At 45.5% G+C, this 26806-nt stretch overlaps 1 protein-coding gene across 4 annotated transcripts in view; it reads left to right on the forward strand.

The window, feature by feature from the left end:
• The window catches only part of ARHGAP40 (Rho GTPase activating protein 40), a 37023-nt gene extending 16098 nt beyond the window's left edge, over nt 1–20925 (forward strand). For 2 of the 4 annotated variants that reach the window (XM_039728209.1, XM_039728206.1), the window contains exons 2-15: nt 5365–5567; nt 10213–10433; nt 11265–11340; nt 12100–12251; nt 12829–12994; nt 13318–13409; nt 13528–13605; nt 13864–14023; nt 14703–14785; nt 15549–15755; nt 16029–16169; nt 17056–17216; nt 18018–18073; nt 18415–20925. In XM_039728209.1, the coding sequence (XP_039584143.1) occupies nt 5387–5567; nt 10213–10433; nt 11265–11340; nt 12100–12251; nt 12829–12994; nt 13318–13409; nt 13528–13605; nt 13864–14023; nt 14703–14785; nt 15549–15755; nt 16029–16169; nt 17056–17216; nt 18018–18073; nt 18415–18521 (1881 nt within the window). In that variant the 5' untranslated portion in view covers nt 5365–5386 and the 3' untranslated portion in view covers nt 18522–20925. The remainder of the gene's footprint in view (nt 1–5364; nt 5568–10212; nt 10434–11264; nt 11341–12099; nt 12252–12828; nt 12995–13317; nt 13410–13527; nt 13606–13863; nt 14024–14702; nt 14786–15548; nt 15756–16028; nt 16170–17055; nt 17217–18017; nt 18074–18414) is intronic. The other 2 variants (XM_039728208.1, XM_039728207.1) reach the window with 2 other exon arrangements.
• The last annotated feature ends 5881 nt before the right edge of the window (nt 20926–26806 follow it).

A 26806-nucleotide genomic window follows, 5' to 3' on the forward strand; every position in this document is an offset into this window, starting at 1 on the left:
GGCCTTGATAAAATGCCTTAATGGGGACATTAGTGGGGGTTGGCAGCAGTGCTGGACAAAACAGCCTGGGCTAAAGGCACTGTGACTTCTCACAGGGGATACTCTCTGTGAAACTACTAAATATGTGAGCAAAAGTCTGGTCAGAGATATGCAGATGAACATCAGCAGTGGCAGACTACTGCTAAAATTGCTTTAATTCTGGCTCTAGCTGCTTAGGTTGGGTTAAGCCAGGGAAAGGGAAGCATGGTAAGAGTCTGTTGGGTAAGTTACTGTTCATTGCCACTGCAGTAATTTGATAATTAGCCTCTCTTTGCTTTTATGGCCTGGTCTGAGGCATCTGAACCAGCCATGTGCTTTCCATTTTCTCCTAAGAGTAAGCCTTAGTAGTTCTTTTCTGCACATTCGTCTGAGAAGGAAGGGATATGTAGTGGTGTTCATGTACAAAATTTGGTGTATTTTGAGGGTAATTAAGCCAAGCATTAAAGTGTAGTAGGGCTTTCTTCTGGTTTAGACCTTTAGTAGAAAAGTTGTGGAATTTTTGTTCATGAGGCATCTCCCGCATAAAATTGCTCTCTGTAGTAGGAATAGAGTTTTGTGTAGTTCTGTGTGTCTGAATGAAATAGTGATCATATGTATTTCTTGCAAGGTTTTGATAATGAGTAGACTGACTTCCTCCATACAGCAACCTGCTTTTATATTTGCATTGATAATTTTGATAGAGTGAGGTTTAAGCCTCAAATAAGCAAAATGGCTATATCTATGTTTTTTAAAAAAGTATATATATGAGTTACAGCTTCAGGATTTTCTCAGTTTTTCAAATACTCCTGTCTGTTATTCCTGGTGCCTTTATCCCACTACATGATTTTAAACAAGAAAACCTAGTATGTTATAAACTTTGATGTGCTGATCTTTAGGTGATTTTTTTCTCTTCAGAATTAACTACACATTCTATCATTTAGGTTTAAGCTGCTTGCTTAGGGTAAGAACCTGGAAGCAGTGTGAGGAGAGCCTGCATGGATTTTTTGGTTATTTCTTCAATTTTTGCTTTTGTGCTCATGAGTTGTTTTTGACCTTGAAGTAAATTGAAAGCAGGTAGGATGTGTGTGTGTGACATTAATGCAGTTCTGTTCTCTGACTGAGGGTCTTTATCTGTCAAAATACTGAAAACAGTAAATAGACTAATCTCTTTTTTTTTTTTTTGTTTTCCTTACAAGATGCTTGAGTTCCATGCTCATGGTCTGGGTTGTTGTGAATGATGCTGTGACTTGGTGTGCTGCTCCCAACCTGCTCCCGAGGCCCAGTGAGGCTTTCTGTTTCTTTGTTCCATGGCTTTGTGCTTGCTCCAGATCTTTGGAAATGTCTTTAAAGACTGAGTGCTGCTTGTGTGGCAGGACTGCCTTGTCTGCCTGAATTCTTCTGTTCCTGTTGCCTTTTTCTCATCTGAGTTTTCTGGAAGCAGAAACCTTAAAGGAATTCCATTTTCTTGGCTTGCACTTGTTGCCTCCTGGTCTGTTTGAAATGCTTGAGAAGGAACCTTTTTATTTATTCATCTGCTAGAGAGGTATTTCAATGAGGGAGGGATGTTGAGCAAGCAGAAAAGAAGCCCAAGCTGCTCCAGGTCCTTTGAGAAACTCTCTCATGGGAGTGATTCAAGCCTGGAGTGAACATAGCAACAGTGTTTATTGTATTTTGGTATTCAAGAGGGCGAAGAATTACATGAGTGTTTGCAACATATTTGCAGTGTGTTGACAGTATCTAGGAACAGATCAGAAACTCCTCTGGGGCTGCGTTTTGCAGCCCAGGGTCAGTGAGCCCCCAGCACTGAGCCAGGCTTGCAGAGCTTCCTGGGATCCTCGTGGAGGGGACATGGAGAGGGAAAAAAATTAACTGTAAGGTCTGTGCCAGCCTAATTTCTCACAGCTGTGTTATTCATGCTGCGAAGTCAGGCTTAGGCTGAAGGTGCCAGGTGAGTCTTGAGCCTTGTTTAACTGGATGTGCTCCTAAACAAGAGGAGAAGGCTGGATTAAGATGCTCAGTCTTTCCACAGAGCCCTTCCTGTATGGCTGTCCTTAACAAGATCTTTCTGCCGGTCTCCTTTCTGTTGGGTTAATTTTTAAAGCTTCATAACCTGATGCTTTTTGCTAGGTTGACAGTGCAATGGAGTGAACTTGATTATTCCACCTCCTCTTTGCCCAGTTGCACTGAGCCATTAACATTTTAAACCAACAATCTCTGCTTTCAATCTCAGCTGTTGCTGTGCTTGCACGTCACAGGCTGCCCTCCAGTTGACTTGGGTATGCAATGAGGAAGAGCAATCTTTTAGGTGTGCTGAATCTAAAATTAGCCTTCCACCTGGGCAGCTGGATCTGCAAAACACTGTGCACTGAATTCAAGGGGAAAAAAAAGGAATTTAGACCAGAAAATAAAACCTTTTCTAAATGTGAAGACCTGATTTTTGTTTTCCTGTGAGACAGGAGCAACAGCTCCAGTTTAACATTAGTAGAGCTGGGCTTTGGGTCCTGCTGTCTCTCTGTAGAGCTGCTGTGTGATATCAGCATCCTGCAGCTCACTGAAACCAAGTTTGGTGCATCAGTAAATGGGCCAGCTGAGGGGAAAAATTTAGGATGGCTTTGTTTGACATACAGGTAGCTCAGCTGTGACTTTCCTAGAGTAGGTTTATTGTGTGACTGGTGGGCTTTTGGTGAAAGCAGTCTAGGAACATTTGTATTTCTAGCTGTGGAAGGAAGCCAGGTAACTGTGGATGGTGAGAAGCACAGCCAGGGTGGGATGAGGTGCAGCAGTTCCCTGTTTGGCTCCATCCTTGCAGCAGAACTCTGTGATATGGACTGAAGGCAGACCAAAACCAGCTGCTGGCATAGCCTGAAACCTGGGCTGTGAGGACTTTACTGTGACCCTTCTCAGATGTGCTCCAGGAATATGCCTTACATAAATAATGCTCCACTTGGAATAGCATCTCCTGGGCTGAAACTGGCATTCAGAGCCTGGTGTCTGGGTAAGCCATGCAGAAGATCTAAGTCAAGAACCACCTTTGGAAAGAGCTGAAGATTTTATTTATGTTGGCTTAAAATGGTGTTGTTTTCTCCAGGCAGGAATGGGGAAGGGATTGTCAGAGCCGTGGGTGACACAGGCTTGTCACAGAGCACATCTGCTGGGTGCAAGCTGCTGGTCAGGCCTGGGGCAGGTTCTGCTGGAGCTGCAAACCTCAATTCTGTTTTGGTGTTGATCCCTGGAGATTTCTGGGGTGTTGTGAGCCAGCTCCAAACCAAGATGAACACAAAGAAAAGGTGCATTTTGGAGCTGCTTTAATCTGTATAATAACCTAGATCCCACAGGAATATAGGGCAGCAACTTAGGGCAAGAAGAGTTGTTTTGTGCCTGCTGAAAGCCTGCAGTAGAGCAATATGGAGAGTTTGTAAGATGGTTCCTGAATGTGCACTGGGAGATTTTAGTGCAAGTTTGTCTTCCAGTGTTCCTCATATGGCCAAAACCAACTCCCTCAAAATAAACTGAGTTCCTCCTTCCACTTAGTTTCATGTTTCAAGTGATGAGTTCTGTTGACTGGTTCATAATAGAATCCTAGCAAGGTGTTGAACAATCTTTTTTGATGCTAGCAAGGAGTCTTGGTTTAAATTTTATGAGACAATTGTCAGCAAATGTGAGAAAATGGAGAGGAGTACTAAAGAGGAAGAGTTAAGGTGAGGGATGCAATCTAACTTTCTAACTCTTAATGGGTAAAGATTGGAGTAAAAAGATGAAAAGTGAAAAAAATTAATTGAGTTAGTAGCTGCAATGGAATGGAGAGAGTTGGACATGAAATGTGGAGGTAAAAAATAAGTCTTGAATTGACCATTTAAGTGCTCCACCAGGCTATAAATTGGTATCTTGAGTGTTATTTGGATATCCAGAAATAGGAAAGTAGATTGCCTCTGTTCTTGCCTGCTGGGTGGCAGAATAGCTCAAGTCAGTATTTCACTTTTGTTTTCCTGTAAAACAAACAAGCAAACCTCTTAAATTCTTGTTCTAAATGCTGTGGCTGTCTCCAGATGTTCCTGGGGTGATGCTTTTGCTGTGGTTCTGACCTCCAGAAGAGAGGGGCTGCCCGTGTGTGAGTGAGGTGTGAGCGTGATGTGCATGCACGTGTGTAAACACAAGTGCAGAATGGCTTACAACATTTGTCTCTTAGTTATTAGATCTTCAAATCAGCTTTTTAAAATTCAAAGTGCTCCTCAACTAAAGCAGGTTAGTGCCAGAACTGCTAATAATGCCTTTCTGGAATGAAAGGGGCTAAAACTTTCCAGATATTTTGCCATCTATAACTTTTGGCTCCTAGAGCTAGGAGGCTACATAGCATTTCATGGGTGTTTTGTTGTCATGGTTTTCAAGGTGTAAGACTTAGACTTGATTTTTATTTTTTTTTAATGAAACTAGAAAGGAATTTTGGTCTGTGTTTGGTGGTGGTGGCTGTTCATGGCTGTTTCTTGAACCACCCACAGTTAGAGTAATATTCCATCTCTTTAATTTTTGTATTCATCAGTGGAACCACTGATGTGTTCTTATAAGTATGTTCCACTTACCCCATTTTTTGGTAAGTCTTTGAAAAATAGCAGGGTTTAAATAGCTTGGAACTCTTTGAAGACAATTATAGCTCATTTTAGGAGAGGCACTGTTTTATGAAGTGATGAGAAGCTCAGAGCACCCGGACTGAAAGCTGAATGAGGCCAGTCTGGGACTTCAGCTGCACATGAATGAATCAGCAGGGTGGTAAGAAAATTCCATATGCTTGGGTTTCCCAGGACACCTTGTGTTGTTTCACAGCTGAAAAATCTGGTCCAGGCAGGAAAAGGGGGCCTCAGCCCTGTGAGTTGTTTGTTGTGTGAGCTGAAGTGCCGAGGATGGAGCTGTGCTGGTTTTTGCATAGGAAGCACAAACCTGCTGGGTTTGGGCTGTGTGGTGGGAGCTGCCAGGCTCCTCTCTGTGCCAGGTCCTGGAGCACACGTGCACTGAGCTTGGAACATCCTGGGTGGCTCTGAATGCAGAGGGCATCTGTGCAAACTTGCAGGGAGGTCTTGGAGTGAGTGTGAGGTGTGTTGGAGGTCACAGGAGGGACAGCACTGAAAAGACTCTGTTGATCTCTGTCCTCTTGCATGTTTGGACAGCAGTTTTCCCCATTCTCTGGGGGATTTAGTCCCAGCCTTGTCTGTATTGCTAAACACTAAGCAGAGGAAGTTCAGCACTTACCTCTGTTTGGCTTTGCTGCAGTCATTAATCAGTGGAGGCTGGACACGAATGCCGTGTGTCATACGTGGAGCTTAATCTCTCTCTCCTTATCTCTTCCTCTCTCAGCAGCAGACATTGCCCTTGGAAAATGAACCAGCTTCCTCCGAAGAGTGCTGTGGCATCCCCGGTGTCAGAGAGCACGAATTCCAGGGTAGAGGCTTTGGACAACTTGTCAATGGACAGTTTTTGGCTGGAAGTGGAGAACATTAAACAGAGCGCTGAAGCGGAGCAGGAGGAATGCAGCCTTGCAGATGTCAAAACACAGGAGGGTAGGTTGCCAAAAATGTTGGGAGTGAGGAGAGGAATGTGAACATCTGAAACAGAAGATTTGCCTATGCACCTGAACGACTCAGAAGCATGTTGGAGTATGGTTAGAATATTATCAGTCAATCAGGGATAGAGATATTATTTTAATTGGGTGGTGGATAATGCCCTGCAGAAGGGGAGGGTTGGCCTGGCCTGGTTTCGGCTTCTGGAGCAAAGCTGACTCCAGAGGTCTGTCCCAGGAGCATGTTCAAGGCTCCAGGTTTTTCAAGCAGCCCCACCAAGGGTGGGGGCTCTCAGTGCCAGTTCAGGTGGTGCATGGTAAGCACTCTGTGGGAGCTGGGGCTGTTTTGGAAGCCTTGTTTGTGTGCGTGGTTCTGAGATTCATCATAGTGGCTTTTGTAGGAGCTTCTTCTGTGGCAGGCAGACTGTTCCCTCTCTAATTCCCTGTTCCAGAAACCACAATAAACATCCAAAAAGCCTTGAGTCCATCCACCCAAGGTTTTTCCTGCATATACTTTTTTTCTTTCTTTGGAAGAAATGTGTATGGGTTGTTTCCAATGCACTTTCTGGAGCACTGTTATCCAGTGGAACCTGGGCCAGTTATTCCAAAACTTTTGGGGTATGTTTTCCTTCTATAGAATCACAGAATGGTTTGGGTTGGAAAGGACATTAAAGCTCATCCAGTGTCACCCCTGCCGTGGCCAGGTACACTTTCCACTGTCCCAGGCTGCTCCAAGCCCTGTCCAACCTGGCCTTGGACACTTCCGGAGATCCAGGTGCAGCCACAGCTGCTCTGGGCACCCTGTGCCAGGGCTCCCCACCCTCACAGAGAAAGGTTTCTTCCTAATATCCAACACAATGTTCCCCTCTTTCAGTGTGAACCCATTACTCCTTGTCCTGTCACTGCAGCTCCTGATGAGCAGTCCCATGGGAAGTACAACACCCTGGGCTGCTGGAGGGCTGATAAGTGCTGATAAACACCCAGACATCCCACACGTGGGGATCACACCTTTCTGGGCCCATTTTGAAGAAATGTACACCCCTTTGAACATAGGTTTGCAGCCTGCACAGCTGCTGTGCTCCCTGGTATTGAGAATGATCTGTGTCCTGGAGAAATGTTTGTGTGACAGTCCCAGTGTGCTGCTGGGCTTGGGAAAGGCCAGTTTCTCTCATGGGGACATAGAGAGGCTCTGGGGAGCAGGGTGGAAATATTATTGTCCCTGTCTGCCATCGTTGGCAGGACATGGTAAGCATGAAGGTTTGCTGTAATGTCCCTTTATAAAGGACAAAAGTTTGATTTTTAGAAGTGGAAGAGATGCAAAGTGATTCGGAAAATGAGTGCACCAGGAAGGAGACTGGGAAAGAGACCATCCCATGAGATGAAAGACTGTCTGGGATATCCTAAAGACTGATATGCTGGAGGCAATTTGATTACTGTGTATAAGCAGGGATATGAGGAAAAGTCTTTTAAAGCTGTAGATTAATCTAGCAGGTAAGAGCTGAGTGCTTAATTGGCCATTGAAACCAGACAGGCTTGAAATGATGCTCCAAGTAGCAAAGCCTTCCCAGCACCCTGAGGAAGGAGGTGGGGCAGGCTCAGGCTCCTGATGCCTTCTCTGAAGGAGCTTAGGCAAATAAACATTGTGCTGGGAGTGGGGAAGCTCTGGATGGTGTGCAGGGTGCAGGGTTTGACATCTCTGCAGCTCCTGCTTAGGGCACGGAGGCTGTGGGACTCCTCAGAGCCAGAGGCACCATCACTTTTTGCATAAATCTGGGGAACTGAGAGCTGGGCAGCTCTGTCTGGAGACAGCATGGCTCAGCCTGGGAGATGGTGGTGATAACCACGGCACAGGGTCGGGGGAGGCTGTGCAGATAAGGCACTGCAAACATCCTGAGCCAGCTGGGAACGCTCCTGTGCCAGCCCTGGGTGAGGAGGGGTGTCCTGGGCAGCTGCTGCTGGCCTGGTGGCACTGGGGGACCAGTGTGGAACTGCAGGTCTGGGGCAGCTGGAAGGTGCTGAGGGTACTCGTGGCCTTGCTAACAGCTGGTGGGAGCAGGAAGCAGCTTTTCCTTTGTGCTGTCCTTGCTGTCACTGTCTGCCCAGCTCTGGCCAGGCCCTGACAGCACAGCCAGCTGAGGACACAGGCACTCTGCCTGAAATATCTGTTTGTGACCTTACAGCACATAACTGTGGCTGAGAACTGCCTGCAAAGGGGGGATTCTTCACCTTCAAAAATTAGATAGGAAGTTGTGCCTAATGTTTAGTCTGAAAATGTAGGATTCTCTAGCTGTCCTTTAAATATTTGGGAAGTGAGTACTTTATTATGAATGCTATTTTTGACTAGGTGATGTTTCAAGTAAATTTGTGGAATTTATGTTCTTTAGTTTTGCAAAATCAGTCCTAACTTTGCCCTCCTGAAATGCTGCTTGCCTGGAACTCACAAGGCAAATCTTAGCAGCTCCCCAGGCTTAAACCTGCAGCTCATCTTCTGTGGATCTCTGCTCTGACCTGTTTCTCTCCAATTTTTCCCTTTTCCCCAGAAATAACCCATTTTGCTGGTTTCCTTTTGTGTTACTGGCAAACATAACTGGGCCAAAATAGTAACTAGAGGAATTACAATCTGGTGCTTGGCACCAGATGGGGCAGCAGGCTCACACGGATGTCCGATGGAGGGGCTGCTGTGTGGGATTGTGTGTAAGATCAGTTTCCTGTTATGACTGGAATTGGCTATTTTCAATATTTGCAAGCAATACACTTCACTTCCTCTAGTTCCCAAAGGCAAAATAAACCAGAGACATTTTGTTTGGTGTTCTGCTGTTGAACCATGGATGTAGAACAAGAAGTTGTTTGGTGAGGAGCTGTGAGTGGGACCACAGCTGGCTGTGCCCAGGGGATGCTGTTACCTGCTAAATTCTGGTTAAACCAGACATGGGAAAAGACCAGAACTTAGGGCCATGGAGGAAAACCAGACAATTTGCTAGAAGATTCACTTAGGGAAATACTTGACTTCGAGTTCAGCTCTATTTATTGTGGTGTGATGATGAAAAAATTCTGTTCCTTATGACACCAAAAATCACAAAGACCACACTCCGAAGACTGAGTTTTAATTGCGTCACAACATGTGTTTGCAAGCTGCATCAACATGAGGTTTCTCCAGAAAAATGAAATTATTTAATCTCTCAAGGAGAGCTTCATGGCTGCTTTTTACTGATGCAGCAATAATAAAACTTGGCCTGAGCTGCTGTGGTAACTGAGGAGGCAGGAGTTTGCATAGGACAGGAAGAGGAGTTTGCATAGGAATGAGCTGCTCTGTGCCAGTCAGTTCAGTCGTGATTTTTCTTTTTCCCAGTATAACCTTTGGTAGGGCTGTACTGGAGCTGCCTGCAGTGAATGAATGTGCTAGATGGAATTGAAAAGATAAAGGCTTTGTGGTGTTTGCTGTGTTAAAGTTGAAGTCACCTGCTAAATTGTTTCTTTCATCTTTGAATTTCAAGTAGCTGCCTTGCTCAAGGCACTTTCTCACTTGCATTTCCTTATGAGTGTATCCCATAAGGAAAAAAAAGTCTTCTGTGTTTGAAGTGCAACTTTATATGTATTGAAGAATGAAGTGGAATTGAGCTTGTTTGAGTAATGCTGCTGTACTGTCTCCAGGCTTCTCACACTTCCTTCTGGAACTGGAATGGTCTTTAATTTTAGAGATATTTTGAATAGCCCAGGCATAAAATGAATACACAGAGTGAAAATAACGTTTTTGCTTTAGTTGAGTGTATGGATACGAATCCACTTAAAAAAATTAAAGTAGGGATGATGGACACAAATAGTTCAGCAAGTATATTAAGTAAAATACATTTGAACCTACCAGATCAGGATCTGTATATAGTTTTTTTAAAAATTGTGAATACCTAGGCATATAGATTAAAAACCAAAAAAGTAAAAGAAGCAACCAAGCCATGTGGAAAAGTACAAAAGCCAAATATGCAGTTTTGTGTGCTGTGGCTTCTCACAGACCTTTTGTCCAGTCTCAGCTGTTGAAAGATCAGTTGAGATCCAGGGAAGCTCTGCCATTCCTCCTGGGGTGGCTGTGTGCTGCTGCCAGAGCTCCCCTTTGCACAGGCAGTCCATGGAAAGGCAGATTTGTCAAGTCCACCTGCCTTCACTCCCATATCCTGTCACAATCCTTGCCTAGATACCACCCAGAGTCACACCTGTGCCCTCTCCTGCCCAGCTCCTCTGGGACCTGTGCTCCTGGGAGTATCTCTACCACCACAGTTCTTTCTTCTCCTTTTTCCTCACCTGGAATGAGCAATAAGAACTGTGTGAGCAGCCATACCTGCTGTGTGAAACCTGGTGTCACCCCAGAGTGTGAAAGAGCTGTGTGAACTCTGGTGTCACCCCATACCCAGCTGGGCACTTACGATGAGGGCTGAGATTTTGAGAACAGTATTCAGAACAGAGCTGTGGCTCCCTGCTGCCGGGTCGGCTGTCAGTGGCATCCAGAGATGTCCTGGGTCCCGACACCCTGCCATGCTGTCCCATTGGGAACAGAGGGACAATCCCAGCCAGGGAACGGCCCAGGCTCCTGCTCTGTGCCAGCACCCAGACCTCTGCTCCCTGCTCACTCTGCCTTCTCCCGCCCCGCTTGGCAGAGGGAGAAGCCGAGGCCGAGTGGCTGCAGGACGCGGGGCTGTCCGAGCTGCTCGGGGACCCTGCGGTGGACAAGGACAACCTGGTGCTGCTGTCCACGCTGACCAGGACGCAGGCGGCGGCCGTGCAGCGCCGGCTGGACACCTACTCCCGCTCGCGCCGCAGGAGGAACAAGCCCCCCGTGCGCGACGTGCGCGACGTCTTCGCCGTGGGCAGCTCCCAGGTGCGTTGGTTTTTGGGGTCTCCTAAAAGAGCTTCATGCCTCGCGGGGCTTGGCTTGGCTTTCTGGGTCTAGGGCTCCTGGTGTGGCTTGGTTTCCTTTCAGTTCAAGAGGTTGAGACTGGAGAAGTGCTGGTGGCAGCGTTGAGGAGTTACTGGAAGCCTGCAGAGGCAAAGCCTTCCCAGCCTGGGGTAACATTCCTGCTGTATAGTGCCTCGTGGAGCACTGGTATCGTTTGGAGCCCTCTTGTGTTGTCTTTGTTCCAGTGACGTGTTAAATCACCATGAAACAAAACAAGAGCACTTCCCAAGTTCAGTTCTGATAAGCTGACCTTGTAGAGGTGGAAATCCTGGAGAAAGACTAACACTGCCTTTTTTGGGGGATGGCTTGGTTGGTTTATTTAGATTTTTTTTTTTTTACTTGATAAAGAATTCATAACCACCAGCTTTTCCTGGAGAAAGACTAACGCTGCCTTTTTTGGGGGTGGGTTGGTTGGTTTATTTACTTTTTTTTTTTTCTACTTGTTAAAGAATTCATAACCACCAACTTTTCCTGGAGAAAGACTAATGATGCCTTTTTTGGGGGGGGAGGGTTGGTTGGTTTATTTAGATTTGTTTTTTTTTTACTTGTTAAAGAATTCATAACCACCAACTTTTCCTGGAGAAAGACTAATGATGCCTTTTTGGGGGGGGGAGGGTTCGTTGGTTTATTTAGATTTTTTTCTCTTTTTTTTTTAAGTTCAAAAAGAATTCATAACCACCATCTTTTTTGCCTGTTTTCCTGCAGTTCTGCTTTTTGGTTGTGGCTCAAACAACTTCTTTCTTTATTTCTCAGGACACAGCAGCAGAGAAAGAGGAGTCCAGCCCAGATCCACTGTGGCACAATCTACGGACTTCAAACACCCAGAGAAGTAAGGGGGAAGTTTTTAAATGCAGAGTAGGATCTGAAGTAGGGCTGGAACTGGAAGGAAAGCCACACATATTTAAGTGTATACAGTATCTGAAACTTGTTTGTGTTAGGCTGTGGGTTTCTTTATGTGATTATTCACATCTGTGGATTAATAAACTTTTCCAGGCCCCAGTGTTGTTAAAATTGTCACTCAAACTGATAATTGTAAGTTCTTGATAAAGCAACTGAAAGATGAAAATAAAATCAGTCTAGTAAAGTCAGTGAAACCTTATAAATGCCATGAGCAGTTTTGTAAAGAGATGTTAGCCATAGATGTGTCCTTTAATTTAAGGTCTTGGCTTACCAATAACCAGGTAATTTTAGCCATAATGTTGTGACTTCACACTGATCATAGACTCATTAAACTTGGAAAATATGTCTAAAATCACAAGTCCAACCACCAACTCAGCACCAGTGTGTTCACCACTAAACCATATCCCCAGGCCACATCTGCATGTAATTTTTGAACCCTTCCAGGGATGGTGACTTCACCAGTTCCCTTGACAGCCTGCTCCAATGTTCCAATGCTTGACCACCCTTTCAGGGAAGACTCTTACCCTGCTGATCACTCTGTGCTGTGGGGACACTCTTTTCATGTGTTACTGCAGGATTTTTAAAAGCAAGGGCACCAAACATAACTCAAACTGCATTTTTAGCACCTTTGCTTTCTAAGCTTCACCCTCTTAGCTTGCAGAAATTGAAGACAGTTTCTCCTCTGCAGCAGAAACCCAGGATTATTCCTGCACAGTTCGAAACCCTGGGAAGGAGGAGGTGTTCAACATGGATGTTGCATACTCAGAGCAAGCAGCTGTTCTGCTCAAGGGATCCTTCCTGTCTGAATCCAGGAAGTTGAAGGATGGAAATGCTCTAACAGTAAGCACTGGAGGAATTTTTCTTGTTAGAATTTATTGGTCTTGGCTTGTCACGGTGGTATAAGGCAATGGGTCTGTGTTTGGTGGTGTTTTGGGGTGTGTTGTGCTGTTATCTTTGCAACATCGGGCAAGGACAGACACTGTGTAGAGGAGGATCAAAAGAAATGACACTTTTATCTGAAACTCCCTATTTTGACACATCCTTGTTATTTCCTCTGAAAAGAGGAGAGTAACTAACTGCACTTTCTTACTCATAATTCTAAAGTTTTCTCTCTGCAAATGAACTGGGCTGCCTCCAAAGTTCAGCTAGGTTGGGGTGTGGGTATCAGGCTGCCTTTAACTTAGAAAAACTGGCATCTCTAGTATGATTAAAGAGCAATATTGAAAAGGGAAAATATTTATTCAGCTGGTGGTTGAGTAGGAGTAGTTTTGGGCATATGTCTGGTCTTGAACACAGCAGGAAGAATAGATGCCTGGTTAGAATAAAAAAAAATTTAAAAAAGACTACAGCAAAAGTTGTTCACTTGTGGGATTAATAGAGATACCTGAGCTGAACCTCTTGTGTGTGTTTCCCTTAGAGATTTAAGATCCCGAAGGGCAGACTAGGAGTGACCAGAATTGGAGATCTGTCAGCTCAGGACATGAAGAAGATCCCCACACTGGCCCTCATTGAGCTTACAGCTCTCTGTGATATCCTGGGCTTTGAGCTGAAGAGAAACAAAGCAGCAAAACTGAAAACAACAGGTTAGTTGTACCCTTTTCTGTGCCTTTTTTTCCACTCATCTTCTCAAAATGCACTAATCACTTGTGTTTCAAATGTTAGAACAGAGGGGCTTTGATAAGAAACATTGTGACAGGTGTGTTTTCCTTGGATTTCTCCTGGAAGTCAGTGGATCATGACATCAAGAACTACTACCACATTTATGTCTGGCTGCAATTGTCCTGTTTAACTCTCTTTCTGCAGTATCAATGTTTACAAAAGTACCACCTTAGTCTGCAGTGGGGGATTTATCCCTTACACCTCTGTCAGAGCTGATACAGACTTGGAAATATTGTTTCTGTTGTAGAGAAAAGACTCTTTGGAGTTCCACTCAACACCCTGTTGGAAAATGACCAAAAGCTGCTGCCCAACACCAAGGTCCCTCTGCTACTCCAGGCTGTAAGTTCTCTGCTGGTTTCATTCACACCTCTGGTCCTCAGAGTCAGGAGTCTGTGATAAGGGCAGGCTGACTCCTCTTCCTCCGTGCCTGAGAGTTTTCTGTCTCCCCCTCTAACAGCTGCTGTCCTGCCTGGAGAAGAGAGGACTCGAAACAGAGGGCATCCTGAGAGTTTCTGGGTCCCAGACCAGAATTAAGGTATGAGCCCTTTAGAATTGTATGGGAGTGTTGGGGGTGATCAGGAAGCATTTGCTGAAGCAAGTGTTTGATTGACCTGAATTATCCCATCCCCTTCCCAGTACAACCAGAAACACCCACAGCTGGGAAATAACTGGAGCGTGTGCTGAGGCTCTCTGCACCATTTTGCCTCGATGCCTCACCCTCCCAGCGCTCAGCTATAACATTTCTCTTACATTTGCTCATTAAAACATGTGATAAATTCCACCTTTCTGATAGAGCCTGGAACAGAAGCTGGAAAGGGACTTCTACAGCGGCCTGTTCCGCTGGGACGACGTCCACCAGAACGACGTGTCGGGGCTGCTGAAGAGATTCATCCGCGAGCTGCCGGCCCCGCTGCTGACAGCAGAGTACCTGCCTGCCTTTGCTGCTGTTCAGAGTGAGTGCCTGCTCTGCCTGCCAGCACCAGCCTGGTCTGTGCAAAGCTCTCCTGTCAGCTGTTGGGAGCCTGTGGAGATGGGAGCACAGCCCAGCTGAGGGTTGCAGTCGCTGGCGCCTTTCTGTAGCAGCGCTGTCCTGGGGTCTTCAGTTTCGTGTCACTTGAGCCTGCAAGGTTGCTGCATCTGTCAGGACAAATTGATCAATAGTGACACACAGACTGAGCTGTGGGAGCTGGCCAGGGCACACGTGTAATGCAGGTAATGTGCTGTTCTGCACGTGGGATTAATAGAGATAACTTGAGCTGAACCTCTTGTGTGTGTTTCCCTTAGAGATTTAAGACCCTGAAGGGCAGAGTAGGAGTTTGGATGTGTTAATCTTGAGTGAACAAGTTCTTTGTTCAAAAAATGGGGAATTGTGGGGTTTTTTTGCAGCCCTTCAAGGGCGTGAGGGTTGCTGGTTGATTGTGTACTCTAAAGGAAATGAGTCAGTCTTCAAAAACATGGGTAGTTCCCTTCTTAAGGACAGTACAAGTTTGAGTTACTTCAGTGAAACAAGGTCTCAAATTCTGGATGACCAACCATTCAATAAGTAATTGTCTCATTCCTTGGAGGATTCTTGTGCTCAAAAAGAAGGCTCAGAAACCTGAATCCTCTGTCCTGTTGTTACTCTCCTTTTAGATATTCCAGACCTGAAGCAAAGATTGCAAGCTCTAAACCTCCTGATCCTGATTCTGCCAGAGTCCAACAGAAACACTCTGAAGGTAACTGCTTGCTTTTGATTTAGCTGATAAAACATAGAATCACAGAATTGTTTAAACAGAAAAAAAAAACCTTCTTAAAATAATTGAGTCTAACCATTTCCCCAGCAGTTCCAAGGCCACCACTAAGCCATGTTCCCAAGTGCCACAGCTACGTGGCTTTTAAATAGTCACCAGCTCTGCCTTTCTGTGCTTTATAAGAGCTGTGGTGGTTGTTGCTGCCTATTTTTTTTTCCCTCCTGAGTAGTTCAGCTCCCAAGTATTAAAGGTAAGGCTGACTTAGCACCCTGCACACCTCATTTAGAGCACTGGAATATTCAGTCAAATATAATAATTCAGTCAAAAAGGATCTGTCATGGCTCTGGTGGACATGTGAGGAGAAAGAGATAATCCAAAAAGGTTTGTTTTCCACATCTGGGAATGGCTTTGAAGGGACACAGAGGGAAAGGGGGGATTCATCTTTGGATTCAGAGAGTTTTACATCTAGAATTTGTAAATTATCACCTGCTAAGGAGTAAAAACTCATCTGTTTCCCACACAGGCTGTTTTTCCTGATTCATATATACTGGATAAACCTCTCTTGGTGTGGTTATTTGTTGCTGTCCTAGTATTAGAAATTGATCACTGCACTTCCTGACTGGAGAAATGGGATTTGCTGATCTATATCAAGAAAAGGTGTTAATTAATGATCTCTCCAGCAATTACCATGGTAGTTTTTTGAGCATTACTAGTAATGGATGGCTTACATCTCTTTCCCTCTTCTCAGGCCCTTCTTGAGTTTCTTAGCAAGGTGGTTGCCAGGGAAAAAAACAACAAAATGAACCTCTGGAACGTTTCCACAGTCATGGCCCCAAACCTCTTCATGCACAAGGGGCTGCCCAACAAGATCCCCGAGGGGAAGGAGAAGCAGCTGGCGGAGGGGGCGGCTGACGTGGTGCGGATGATGATCCATTACCAGGATCTGCTCTGGACAGTGAGTTCCAAGGAATTGGGTGCTGTGCTGCAGCAGTGTCTTGGTCTTGTTAGAATTGGGATAGGGAAGGGATAGCCTTGGAAATTTCAGAGGAATGACACAGCTGTGAGGAAAACCTCTGGCTGAATTCTAAGGCCACCTGTCCTCAAAGGTACACAGATTTTTATTTTTTTTTTGGTCTATTTAAGGAGTTAAAGTGATGATCAGGTTCCTAAATGACATCCTTGTCTCTGCTTGATTAAATTCCTGTTTTCACCTTTCTCCCCTGCCCAGGTCTCCTCTTTTCTGGTGGCTCAGGTGAGAAAGCTGAATGAGAGCAACAGCAAAAGGTACCAGTTCTGTGACAAGCGGATTAAAAATCTGCTGCGGAAGATTCACACTGATAAAGACAAGGTGGAGAAGAACCAGGGAGAGGTGAGTCAGGGCTTGGGAAAAAAATCCAAACCCCTTTGTGGCAGCATCAAATGTTTTCCTGAGGACTCAGAAAGATGAAAGGGGTGATACCCTTGAAAAGAGCAAGAGGGACAAAAAAAGCAGAATTAGGAGGAACAGTTTCCCAGATGCTTTTGGCCAGGTTGTGGCAAAAACTGATGTCAACAGCAAGAGCACTAAACACATTTCAGGGTACAAAACACTTGGTTAAGAGCAGGGAAGAGACCAGGAGCAGAAATTATGTTTTTCTCCATGTTAAGAGCAGAATTCTTATGGCTCTGAGTGTCCCATGTGCTGGCAGAGATATGTCTGCTGTGATAAAGGCAGGCTTATTTTCATCTTTTAAAGCATAAATTCAGGCTATTGCCTAATTTGCTTTTTGCTCTGCAGTGTCTGTTAAGATGGCACATCACTTTGTGCTTCCTTTCTTTGGAAAGGACCTTTCTGAAATTCAGTAGCCTGCAACCCAGATCTCTAAAGTCCTTTCCAAGTAATTTAAATGAATTTCAGAAGAGTCATTCACATTTGTGCAAAACAGTTTGTCAGAATTTCTTCTGACAAATCCTATTTTCATCCGAGCTAATGTCAGTGCTGTGTTTGAACAGCAGAGAGCAGCAGCACACGCTGATGGAGAGCACAGGGCTCCTCTCGTGGCCTCAGCACAAAACATTGATGATTTATTCACAATGCTCACCTTGGTGCTCCCCTAAGCTTTCAACCTGTACTGTAAGAAACAAGCCTAAATTCTCTGAAGAGCTGTCTGAACAGGTTTAATTCTTCACCCTCTCCAATCTATTTTGAAAATTAATGTTTTGACTGATAAGAGTCTTTCTTTAAGCACTTTTTTCTTTTTCCCTGCCTTATTCAGCCTTCTAAGGTTGTGAAAGTCCACGCATCACTCCTCCTGAAGGACTCTCTGGAGGTGCACTTGAACAATGCCACCAGGGTTGCTGATGTCTTGAGGCAGTTTCAGAAGAACCTGGGCCAGAATGGCTGGAATATTGTCAACACTGTCAACCTCCTCAAGTGGTAAATGGCCTTTTCTCTGCTTAAAAAAGAAAAAAAAAAATCCAAAACCCAAAAAACTAAGTGGTCTAGCTGCTGTTTTCTCTCTTGAGGTAGAGGTGAGGTGAAAACACAGGGATGAGGAGAGATTGTTCTCTGTTCTAAGCTTAGGAAATGGTGCTGGATGAGGAAGGCAAATTTTATTCTGAATGATTCCACCCAGTGCTGAGGCTGTCAGGAGGTCAGTGGTGCCCTCTGGGCTGCTGGACACCAAATGAATCCTTGCTGAAGGGAAGGGAAAAGGCAGCAACATTGACCCTGACAATCAAACCCCCTCCAACTCTTCTGCAGAAAAACATCACCTGTATCATTGCCTGCAGTAGTAATTCCAGTGTGCTTATGTTAATGTAGGGATTTCCTAAGATAAACTCTGCAATTCCCTCCTGTGCTCCTGTGGTGAATTGCTGAACGAACCCAGAGAAGGAGCAGAGGAGCTCCTGCCCCCTCTGTCCCAGCCCTGCAGGCTGTCTTTAGCAGGTGACGTGGCAGTGCCTCTCCTGTGTCCCAGGAGGGTCCAGACAAGGAGGCTGAGGGGAAGCTGGCTGGATATGGCTCAGCTGCTCTCTCACCAACAGCTTGCCTTTTTTCTTTTTTGCCAGTTTTGGGTGTCCTGCACTGTGCAGGAGGATCAGCAAGGCCTCTGTACCATGGCCTCTGATCATTGCTGGTCTCTGAACCACAAACAATCCTTTTGGAGGAATATTCCTAAACTACCCAACCTGTCTTTGTAGAGTTTTAACCTTCAGTGTGTTTTTGTTTCTGCAGTAACAACTCCACAGAGTGCACAAACTTGCTCCTGTATGAAGTGGGAGGCAATATTGGTGAGTACAAATGGTACCTGAAATAAGGACTCTGATATCCAGTTTTTATGCTTAGCTTCTTTTAGGAGGTAGTTAAAAAACTTCTCTGGGCAGCTGTGCCATGGCCTCACCACCCTAAGACTGAAGAATTTCTTCCCAATAGCTAATGTACATCTTCCCTCTTTCCTCTCAAAGCCATCGCCTCAGAATTGTGGAAATGCTTCTGAAAGGTTGTAATATGGAAATGAACAAATCCTAGTTTTTAGGTGGGGGGAAAAGCAAACAAAAAACAAATCTAGCAGCTAAAGGACTAAGGATATTTAAAAATGTGGGGTTTTTTCCTGAATGTCTTCTTTTAACAGGTGAACATTGCCTGGACCCAGACACTTACCTCTTGGACTTGTACCACATCAACCCTCATGCTGAGTGGATAATTAAGCAAAACCCATCTTGCCCTCGGATGTTCTAAGGAAAACACGAGCAAAACAAAACACTTGGTTACAGTTTTTGGAAGGTGTGGAAATAGAGACTTTCCTGTTGTAGTGCAGGAGCAGACACTGCTTGTTTCTTGGAAGGAAAAGCACCTTTATTAACTGCTTCCATGGCAGCTGGCAGTGAGAGCACAGCAGCCTCTGTGCTGACAGGGTGCTGGGAACAAACAGCAATTATCATTGTAGCAGAGTTTGCAGGGGGAATGGCTGTTCCTGAACAAAACATTCCCCAAAACAAACCCTGCAGGCAAAGCTGCAGTGGTTGTGCAGCAAAGATGGAACAGAAGAAAAATATTATCTTCAATATGCTAGAAGGCATTTGTGTATCCTGGATTTGTTCTTCTTTTGGAGGAGAGACAGACAAATGCTGCAGTGGTACTAAGGACATCCCTTGGGTAAGGTCCTGTGGCATGTCACCAGAAGAGTTTATGATCCTGGGCTTCACTATTTAGCTCCTGTTCTGTTCTTTGAAGAATGAAAAAGGATGTTTCCAAAAAGGCCAGATGGGATGTGACACCAACACATCGTGTATTTCATGACTGCAGTTAAATACATACATGCAACACAAGACAATAACTTTCCTTGAAAAAAGGTATGGAAAATACAGCAGCCTTTCAGATGTGCAGTGTGGCAGGAAGGTGCCTGTCCTGTGCTGGTCATGCACACCCAAATTGCCACTGATGAGTGGCAATTAAAACAAACATGCATTTATTTTGATGGACAAGCTAAATATCAAGAGACAACACAGGAAATATCCTGAAGCTAATGTGAGGTTGGTAATCTGACCTGGCCACGTGAACTGAACTTCTTTGTGGAAGATTCTGTGTGAATGTGTTTGTTCAAAATCAACAAACCTCCCCTGAGATGTGAGGTGGCTGAGCTGAGCTAAGCCCTCACTGCTCTGCTGCACATTTCCACTGCACTCAGCACAGTGTGGTCACTGTGGGCTGGACAGGTGAGGGTAGAGCACAACACTCACACCTTGCTGCTGCATCCTCATCATCATCATCACCATCATCATCATCCAAGCTCCAAGAGCACTGTGCCTGTGAGGAGGGGTGCAGAAGTGTTGCTTTCCTTCGTGGTGATGCTGAAATACCTCAAGTGAGGGACCCACAGTGCAGTGTGAGGGGTGAAACACCCAGACTGTCTGGAAATGTGGACTCCTTTCTCTAAATACTGTTTTTAAACATGGTTGGATATTTATTCATGTGGCAGAAGCAGGGCTGCCCTGCAAGTGTATACTCAAAGTATTTCATTTGCCAAATCCCAGCTGCACTAGTGACAATCTCCAGTATTATTTCTTCTGTTAGAGGAGTTTGTTTCCATTGCAATCTGAATTTCCCCTCGTCTCCCTTTTTTTTTTTTTTCCTAAGGATGAAGTGTAGGTTTTTTCCTTATTCATTATCTCAAACTCCTAGATTCTGTTCTTCACTCTGTGATTATTCTGTCTGTGTGGTTAAATCCTCTTGGTGGTTAAGATCCTTGAGGAACAGGTGAGCCACAGTCCATATTCTTTCCAGCTTTTTGTGAATTCTGTGTGAGTGGTGCAGATATCTTAAAATTATCCATCTATTAGAGAGTGTGTCTATTCTTTTTGGTTGAGATGATGCAGATGCATTGGCTGGCTGGATCACCTTCATTGATGTCTTCTCAAGAACCTGTAAAGAACCTCCCAACCCTCACCCCGGTGTCAACAATTCTTGAAATGCCTCTGTTATAGGGCTAAAATTGTGCCTGAAAGAGCCTGATTCTTTTCCTTGAGAATGGGTGATTTATCTCTCTGGAAAGATCAAGCTGCTTTAAACTGGGGGTTTAAAAACCAAAGGTACCTATTCAGCATCCCTTCTGGAGTTCTTTGTGGCAGTGTAAAGGCAAAGATGGCAAAGGGGAAATGCCAGAGATGTGGTATCTTTATGAGTTGGGTACTTCTCAGGGTATCACCATGAGCTCAAAGTTCCTTTGCAAGCTGAATTGCACCCTGCAAATCACACAATGCTGCATTTTTTTCCACCCCTCATATGTTGGTTTACTAAATTTTCTGTCCATGTGTATTGAGGGGTCATGACTGCATCACTGCTGCTCTGAACTACAAATGAGTGGGGTTTTTTGAACACCAAACAATGTGAAAAACAAGGTTAATGGGAGATTCTCATGAGACAAATGTCAGGTTTAAATATGAAAGGAAATGTAAAAAATAAATGAATAAAACAAACCAGCTCTTTCCAGATGATGGATTTGCTTTTAAAATTTTTTCCTATATTTGTATCAAAAAGTGTAAATTTTTCAGTCAATGATGTGCAACACACTCCTGAAGGATGGTTTTTAATACCTTTTGTTTTTTATGATTTTTTAATTCTGTATTTAAATGTCATTTATTCAGTGGAACAATAAAAATACAGTAAAATCTCTTGACTGCATTTCCATTAGTGCTTGAGAACACGTTAAATGGCACCACACCTGTGAATGCAGCAGGATTTGTCTCATGCCTGAAGAGGGATGAAGAGGATGAGTTTTGTGTTACAGCTGCAGGAGCAGCTCCTCTCTGGCTGGTCCTGTGGCATTGCTGCAGAAGGATGCTCCAGGAGGAGGAGGCTGGTTTTTGGGTTTAAAAACCCTAAGGAAAGGTGGATGGGAGCAGAAGGTGAGCACCAAGGATTAGTGACTTCTGAAGGAAGAGGAGCAGTGGTTCAAGATTTCAGCTTGAGGAAATGTGTCCATATCCCATGAGAAATCCCCTTCCCACCCCTCAGCCCTGCTCAGCTGAGCTCTGCCCAGCCAAGAACAGAGGAATCCAGCCTGGACCTTTGGTTAAATCACAACTAAAAGTGTTCAATAGTGATGAAATGTGGCATGGATCACTGTGAACTGTTTAAAAGCAGTGCAGCAGCCTGTCCAGCAGTGCTGCTGGAAAAGCAGGGCTTGCTCTCCTACCCAGACACAAAAAGAAAGGGGGAGGAGGATCCCAGCAGCTTCAAAAAGCTTCCAGAGCAATTATCTGAGGAAAACACCAGTTTATCAAACTCATTCCACCCATTCATCTTCAGTAGTATCAAAGTGCTAATCTCTCCCATCCCCAAGGGCTTTTGTGATTGATCATTACACAGCTCTCCCCTGCTCAGAACAGAAGCCCGGGATTTATTCTGAATGCAACTGTATGTTGTGCTGAGATAAGGGACAGAGCATAAAAGAATCTTGCAAATGCTGGTTAAACGTAGTTGTTGTTGTTGAAGTGGAACTGAAATATCACAATAATAATAATGATTTTTAAAAAGTAGATTGCCTTAAGTATTTGCAAAAATATCATCCTCACAGGAATAAGTGAAGCTTCAGCTCTTGGAGGGAAATGTCACAAGTAAACACATTTCCTGGAGCAAAGTAAGTGACAGCAACTGTTGTAAATAAAATACAACTGCATTTGATTAAATCTATTTCTTTACCCCTGTGCACTCCCCAGTGCTGAAAACAAGACAAATGACATCAGTGGTTTTGCATGCTGGGAGGATGGAACCCTAAAGTTCTCTCCAAATGCTGTTTGCACATGAGGGCTGCACAGGTCCTCATTGTGGGGGGAAAGAGAGGCTGAAGTTCAATGTTTTAAGTCACTGGAAAAGAAAATGCACTGCCTTACCAGCTGGGAAAAGGCCTGGGCAGTCTCTAGTCCCTCCAATCTCAGGTTTGTATGGGTTTTTTGCTGTTTGTGGTGGCAGACACCCTTTGCCAGAGCAGCTTTGTGCTGGTTGTCCTTCCCCAGGACAGCAAGGAGTGGCGACCTCCCCTGCCAAAGTCCCTCCCCAGCACCTGGACCTGGCAGGAGCCACTGAGCTCAGGGGGTTGAAGCCTTTCCCTCCACACTAAGCTCTCTTCTGTAGCTCTGGCCAGAGCTGATCCAAAGAATGGGAGTGGAGGAAGGTATTCCTTTTCTCCTTAGTCCTTGGAAGGCAATTGGAAGTGGTGGTGTTTGCATCTCTGTGACCATCTTGGCCCTTTGCACTTTTCTAGCTGGTGAAATTGCAGGGGTAATTACCAGGGGTTAAAGCAGGAAAAGAGGAAGAAACCCAACAGAAATGCAGGGGGTGGGTGTATCTCTCTGGGTTGTGTGTAATTTTGTTTGTTTTTCAGGGTTTGGAAGAGACACAGATGCACACAAGCTCTGCTGCTCTCTCCTCACTCATCCCAAACCTTGCTCTTGGCAGGCTGTAGTAGAAACCTGCTTCAGAAATTCCCTATCCTGTGCAGGATGAGGAGGAAAGGTTGGTTTTCCCTTGCTTCCAGCTTTTGCCAGTGTGTCTTTTCTGTGCTGGAAGGGTGAGGTGAGCCCTCCATGCTGGATATATTTCTTGTTTGCCCATGTGTGTGGTGGAAGCTCCAAGCTGAGCATGGACTGCTCATGCCTTGTATTGAAACTTAATCTTTAAAGCCTTACCCAGGGTTTTAGAACTCCCAAGGACTGTGGTTGTCCATAACCCACTGGTGTCACCTCCCACCTCAGCTTTCTGCACGTTCCCAGCCAGTGCAGGAGGAAAGGGCCACCCTCACCTGCCCTGGTGACTCTGGTTAAACCTTCCCTGGACACAAGCACAGCCACAAACTGGAATAATTGCCTTTTACTTACAACAAACTGGCAGAGCTGTCTCAGGGTTTCAAGAGAGACAATTTAAGATTTTACATTGTTTTCTTCAAAAGGAGAAATAGACCTGGGGGTTCCCTAATAGTCCTTCTGATTCTGCATCCCCCTCTCAGAGCGTGTTGTTGTGGGTTGCATTTATTATGAGCCACTTATTATCCCTAATTATTGAGCAGGGGGTAGGGCTCTCGGTAACAGGCAGAGTTGTGACTTGATGAACACTCAGCTGTCTCTATTTAAGATAAAATTACTGTAATTAACAAATCGATCAACCCTACTTTCGCTTTGCCTGCCTGGGACAGAACAAATGGGCTAAATGAGACCTACTTAGCACAAAAGTACAGAAAGGGGTTTGCAGACCTCAGGATACACAGGCTCAGAGCTTTTTTTGTCACACACTGCTTTTAATGGTAATGTCACATAATTGTCTCTTGTTAGGCAATTTTGTCTCCGAAAAAGAGGCACCCACGCTGCACTTTGTTCAGCTCAGCCCAGCAAGGCAGAGTCAGCGGGTGAGCAGCCAGGTGGGTTGTTTGGTTAAAACCTCCCCCTCCAGCAGGGCTGGGTTGGATTCCCTGGGTGCTGTGCTCACTTGTGACTCGTACCAGGCTGTTTGCAGAATTTATGTCTTTGAGAGTAAGGTTGATTCCTCAGGTTGTCTTTAGTCGAGCAGGTGTCACCTCCTCCAGCTCCCCAGCTGCTGCTCCTCACGTTGCTTTGGTGTCTTGAGGATATCTGTGCTTTTAGTTCCAGGAATCCTCTCAGCTCCCTGGGGTGGGAGACACTCATCCCCAGCCCTTCTTCCAGAGCCATGTGCTGCCTGAGAAGCATTTGGTGACAGGAATTTGTCCCTCTTTATCAGTTTCTCGAGGTTGGGATTGAAGGCACTTGAGATGGTAGTTCATGTTCCGACTCAGGTGTTTATTATTTCTTATCAGTGAAACAGTCTCACAACCATGAGTTCTTCAGCCTTTCATTAGCAAGGCACAAAATGGCCAACTGTCTTTTGTTACGTGGTCTTTTAAGACTCGACTATCCAATTAAGAAAGGACACCTAGAGTATTTTCTCTTTTAACCCAATAACTGATCCCTGGAAGCATGCAATGCAGACTTTCTGTCCAATTACAGGACATCACCCAAACCCATGAAGAAGAAGGAAGAAGAAGGTAAAGAAGAATAACCTGCCTCCACCCTAAAACCTCCATCTTGCTTCATATCTATTTCTGTATTCTAAAACCCCCAAACTCTTACGTTTTCTACCCTGTGATATCACACACTTCTAACCAACTACACACCCATAATCCCATTGCTATCAATCAATTTTTGAAGTCTTCTCCACAGCCTCAGGTCAAATGTAGTGCTCTCTTTTGAGTCTGTGCCTTTCAGCACAGAAAGTTTAAAATTCTAGGTATCCAGGGTTCCAACACCTCTTGAAGCTTTTGTGGTGTGTCTGTCTCTCTGGTAAGCAGACACTCCACGTGCTGTCACGCATCCTCCCTGCCTGGCCACGCCAGGATTGTGTCACATCCACACCTGTGCTGAGGGTGATCCCATTGAGGAGGTGAGATGCTCCAAGGAAATGCTCTGTTTCACTGTGTTCTGCCCTGAGAGAAACGAGTTAGGAAAGAATAGATCTGCTGCATTTGGAGAAGGTCTGGAGCACAATATGGGGAGCAGCTGAAAGAGCTGGGATTGTTCAGCCTGGAGAAAAGCAGGTTCAGGGGGGACCTTATCCCTCTTTACAACTACTGGGTATGATGTAGCCAGGTGGGGATTGGTCTATCCTCCCAGGTAACAAGTGACAAATAAGAGGAAATGGCCTCAAGTTGTGTCAGAGGAAGTTTAAATTAGAGAACAGGAAAAATTTCTTCACTGAAAGAATGGAACAGGCTGCCCAGGAAAGTGGTGGAGTCACCATCCCTGGCAGTGCTCGTGAGATGTGTGGAGGCAGCACTACAAAAGGGGTCTGTGTCAGCCTCGGGTCTCTCAGGAGGATGAAGCTGCTGCTCCTGCCAGCTGTGGTTGTTCTTGCTGTGCCAGCTCACCTAGGTTTGCCTGCACGTGATGTGTGGGGCCATCACAGTCACATTTATTTCAACAGATTGTTAAAAAAATAATCTGTAAATGCTTCAAGGAACTGAACAGCTTAACCCAGAGAGTTGTTTTCATTCTGGCCCTCTTTGTAGGGCAGAGGGAGTTCATCCTCCCTGTCCCCACACCTGCAGGCAGCAGTGAGGTGTGATGGGGTATTAGGGCAGATATGGATAAATGGCAACCAGAGTGTGTCTGCCTTGACCTGTAACACTGGTGGCTCAGCATTTCAGAGGGCCTGCTCACCACTGCCTGGTTCTGTGGCTCTCTCCACTTTGGGGCTGCTCTGCTCTGCCCCGGGCATCTCCATCCTGCTCCGGAGCAGCCCTGGCCGGGAGGGACAGCGAGTGGCTGCTGTGGCTGTCACATAGGAGCAGGGAAAACCCGTGTTGAACCGTCAGAGGCAGAGCCGGGAGCATCTGAAAGCTTCATTAGCCGGGCTTTGTTCTGACGGCGCAGTCAGGCGGGGAAATAACGCCGGGAGTGTTATCAGCCCTGTGCAGGAGGCGGTTGCATAGCAACCCCGATGGGGGGACCGGGCCACCAAAAGAAACACTCATTTTCTTCAATTTGGAGGCATTTCAAACCGGAGTTCATTGCTGATGGAGGATTCGCTTAGGTTTGACATCTCTTAAAGAGATGGCAGCTGGTGTTGGCCTTGTTTTAGCATCATGTGGGTGCACGCTCACCAGGTAAATGAACGAGAAAACCCAGGTTTTGTTTGGGTTTTCACATGCTGGTTTCCATCCCTTTGTCCTGCTGGGGCTTGAAATGGGATGAGGATGGGAAATTTCATTGCTCCTTTCAGGCCTGATGTGAAGGCATCTCCAGGGAGCCCTTCCTGGTGCCACGCTGGTTACTGCAGGTCAGGAGGGTGACCATGGTCCCTCTTCCCTCTGAGCCCTGTCCAGAGTAAAGTGCAGGAAGGGCAGGGTTCTGCTGCTGCGTCTCCCTGCCAGGCTGCAGAATTGCTCAGACTTCACAGAAACCACAAACGTGCCATACCTGTGGGGCTGTTAAGGAGAACTGGATCTAAGGAGAGGAAAGAGAGTCATCAATCTGCTTTTGTCTGCACCCAAAGATGTTGAGATTGAGGCAAACAGAGGCTGCACAGGCCTGTTTTGAAGGGCAGAATGATTATATGGTGCAAGTAAGAAACAAATCCCAGCTGTGAGTGGGATTGCCAGGCGTGCAGGGTGTGCAGGTAGGGCAGAGCATCCTGTGGTCTCCCTGTCCTGCTGCAGCTCTGGCTGTTTCACACAGAAGGGGCTCAAAGAGCTTTTTCAAACTTTAGCTTTAGTGTGAGCTGTGCAGTAAAAGCAGTGGTGTCGAGTCAGTCTGCCCTGGAAGAGAAACTGGGATGCCCAAACGTCATGTCCCTAATGGGTTTGTCTAGATTTTGGTAGAGAGATTCACATGCTCCATGTGCCACTGGGTGATGAACCTGGCTGTCCAAAAATCTGTGTGGATTTGCACCCCTCACCTTGTCCACTCCTCTCTGGTGCCTAGAACAGACAGGGTGTGCCTGAGTACCCCCAGCTGAAA

The sequence above is a fragment of the Passer montanus genome, unplaced genomic scaffold, assembly GCF_014805655.1.
Source record: "Passer montanus isolate IOZ18808 unplaced genomic scaffold, ASM1480565v1 scaffold64, whole genome shotgun sequence".
NCBI classification, from domain to species: Eukaryota; Metazoa; Chordata; class Aves; order Passeriformes; family Passeridae; genus Passer; species Passer montanus.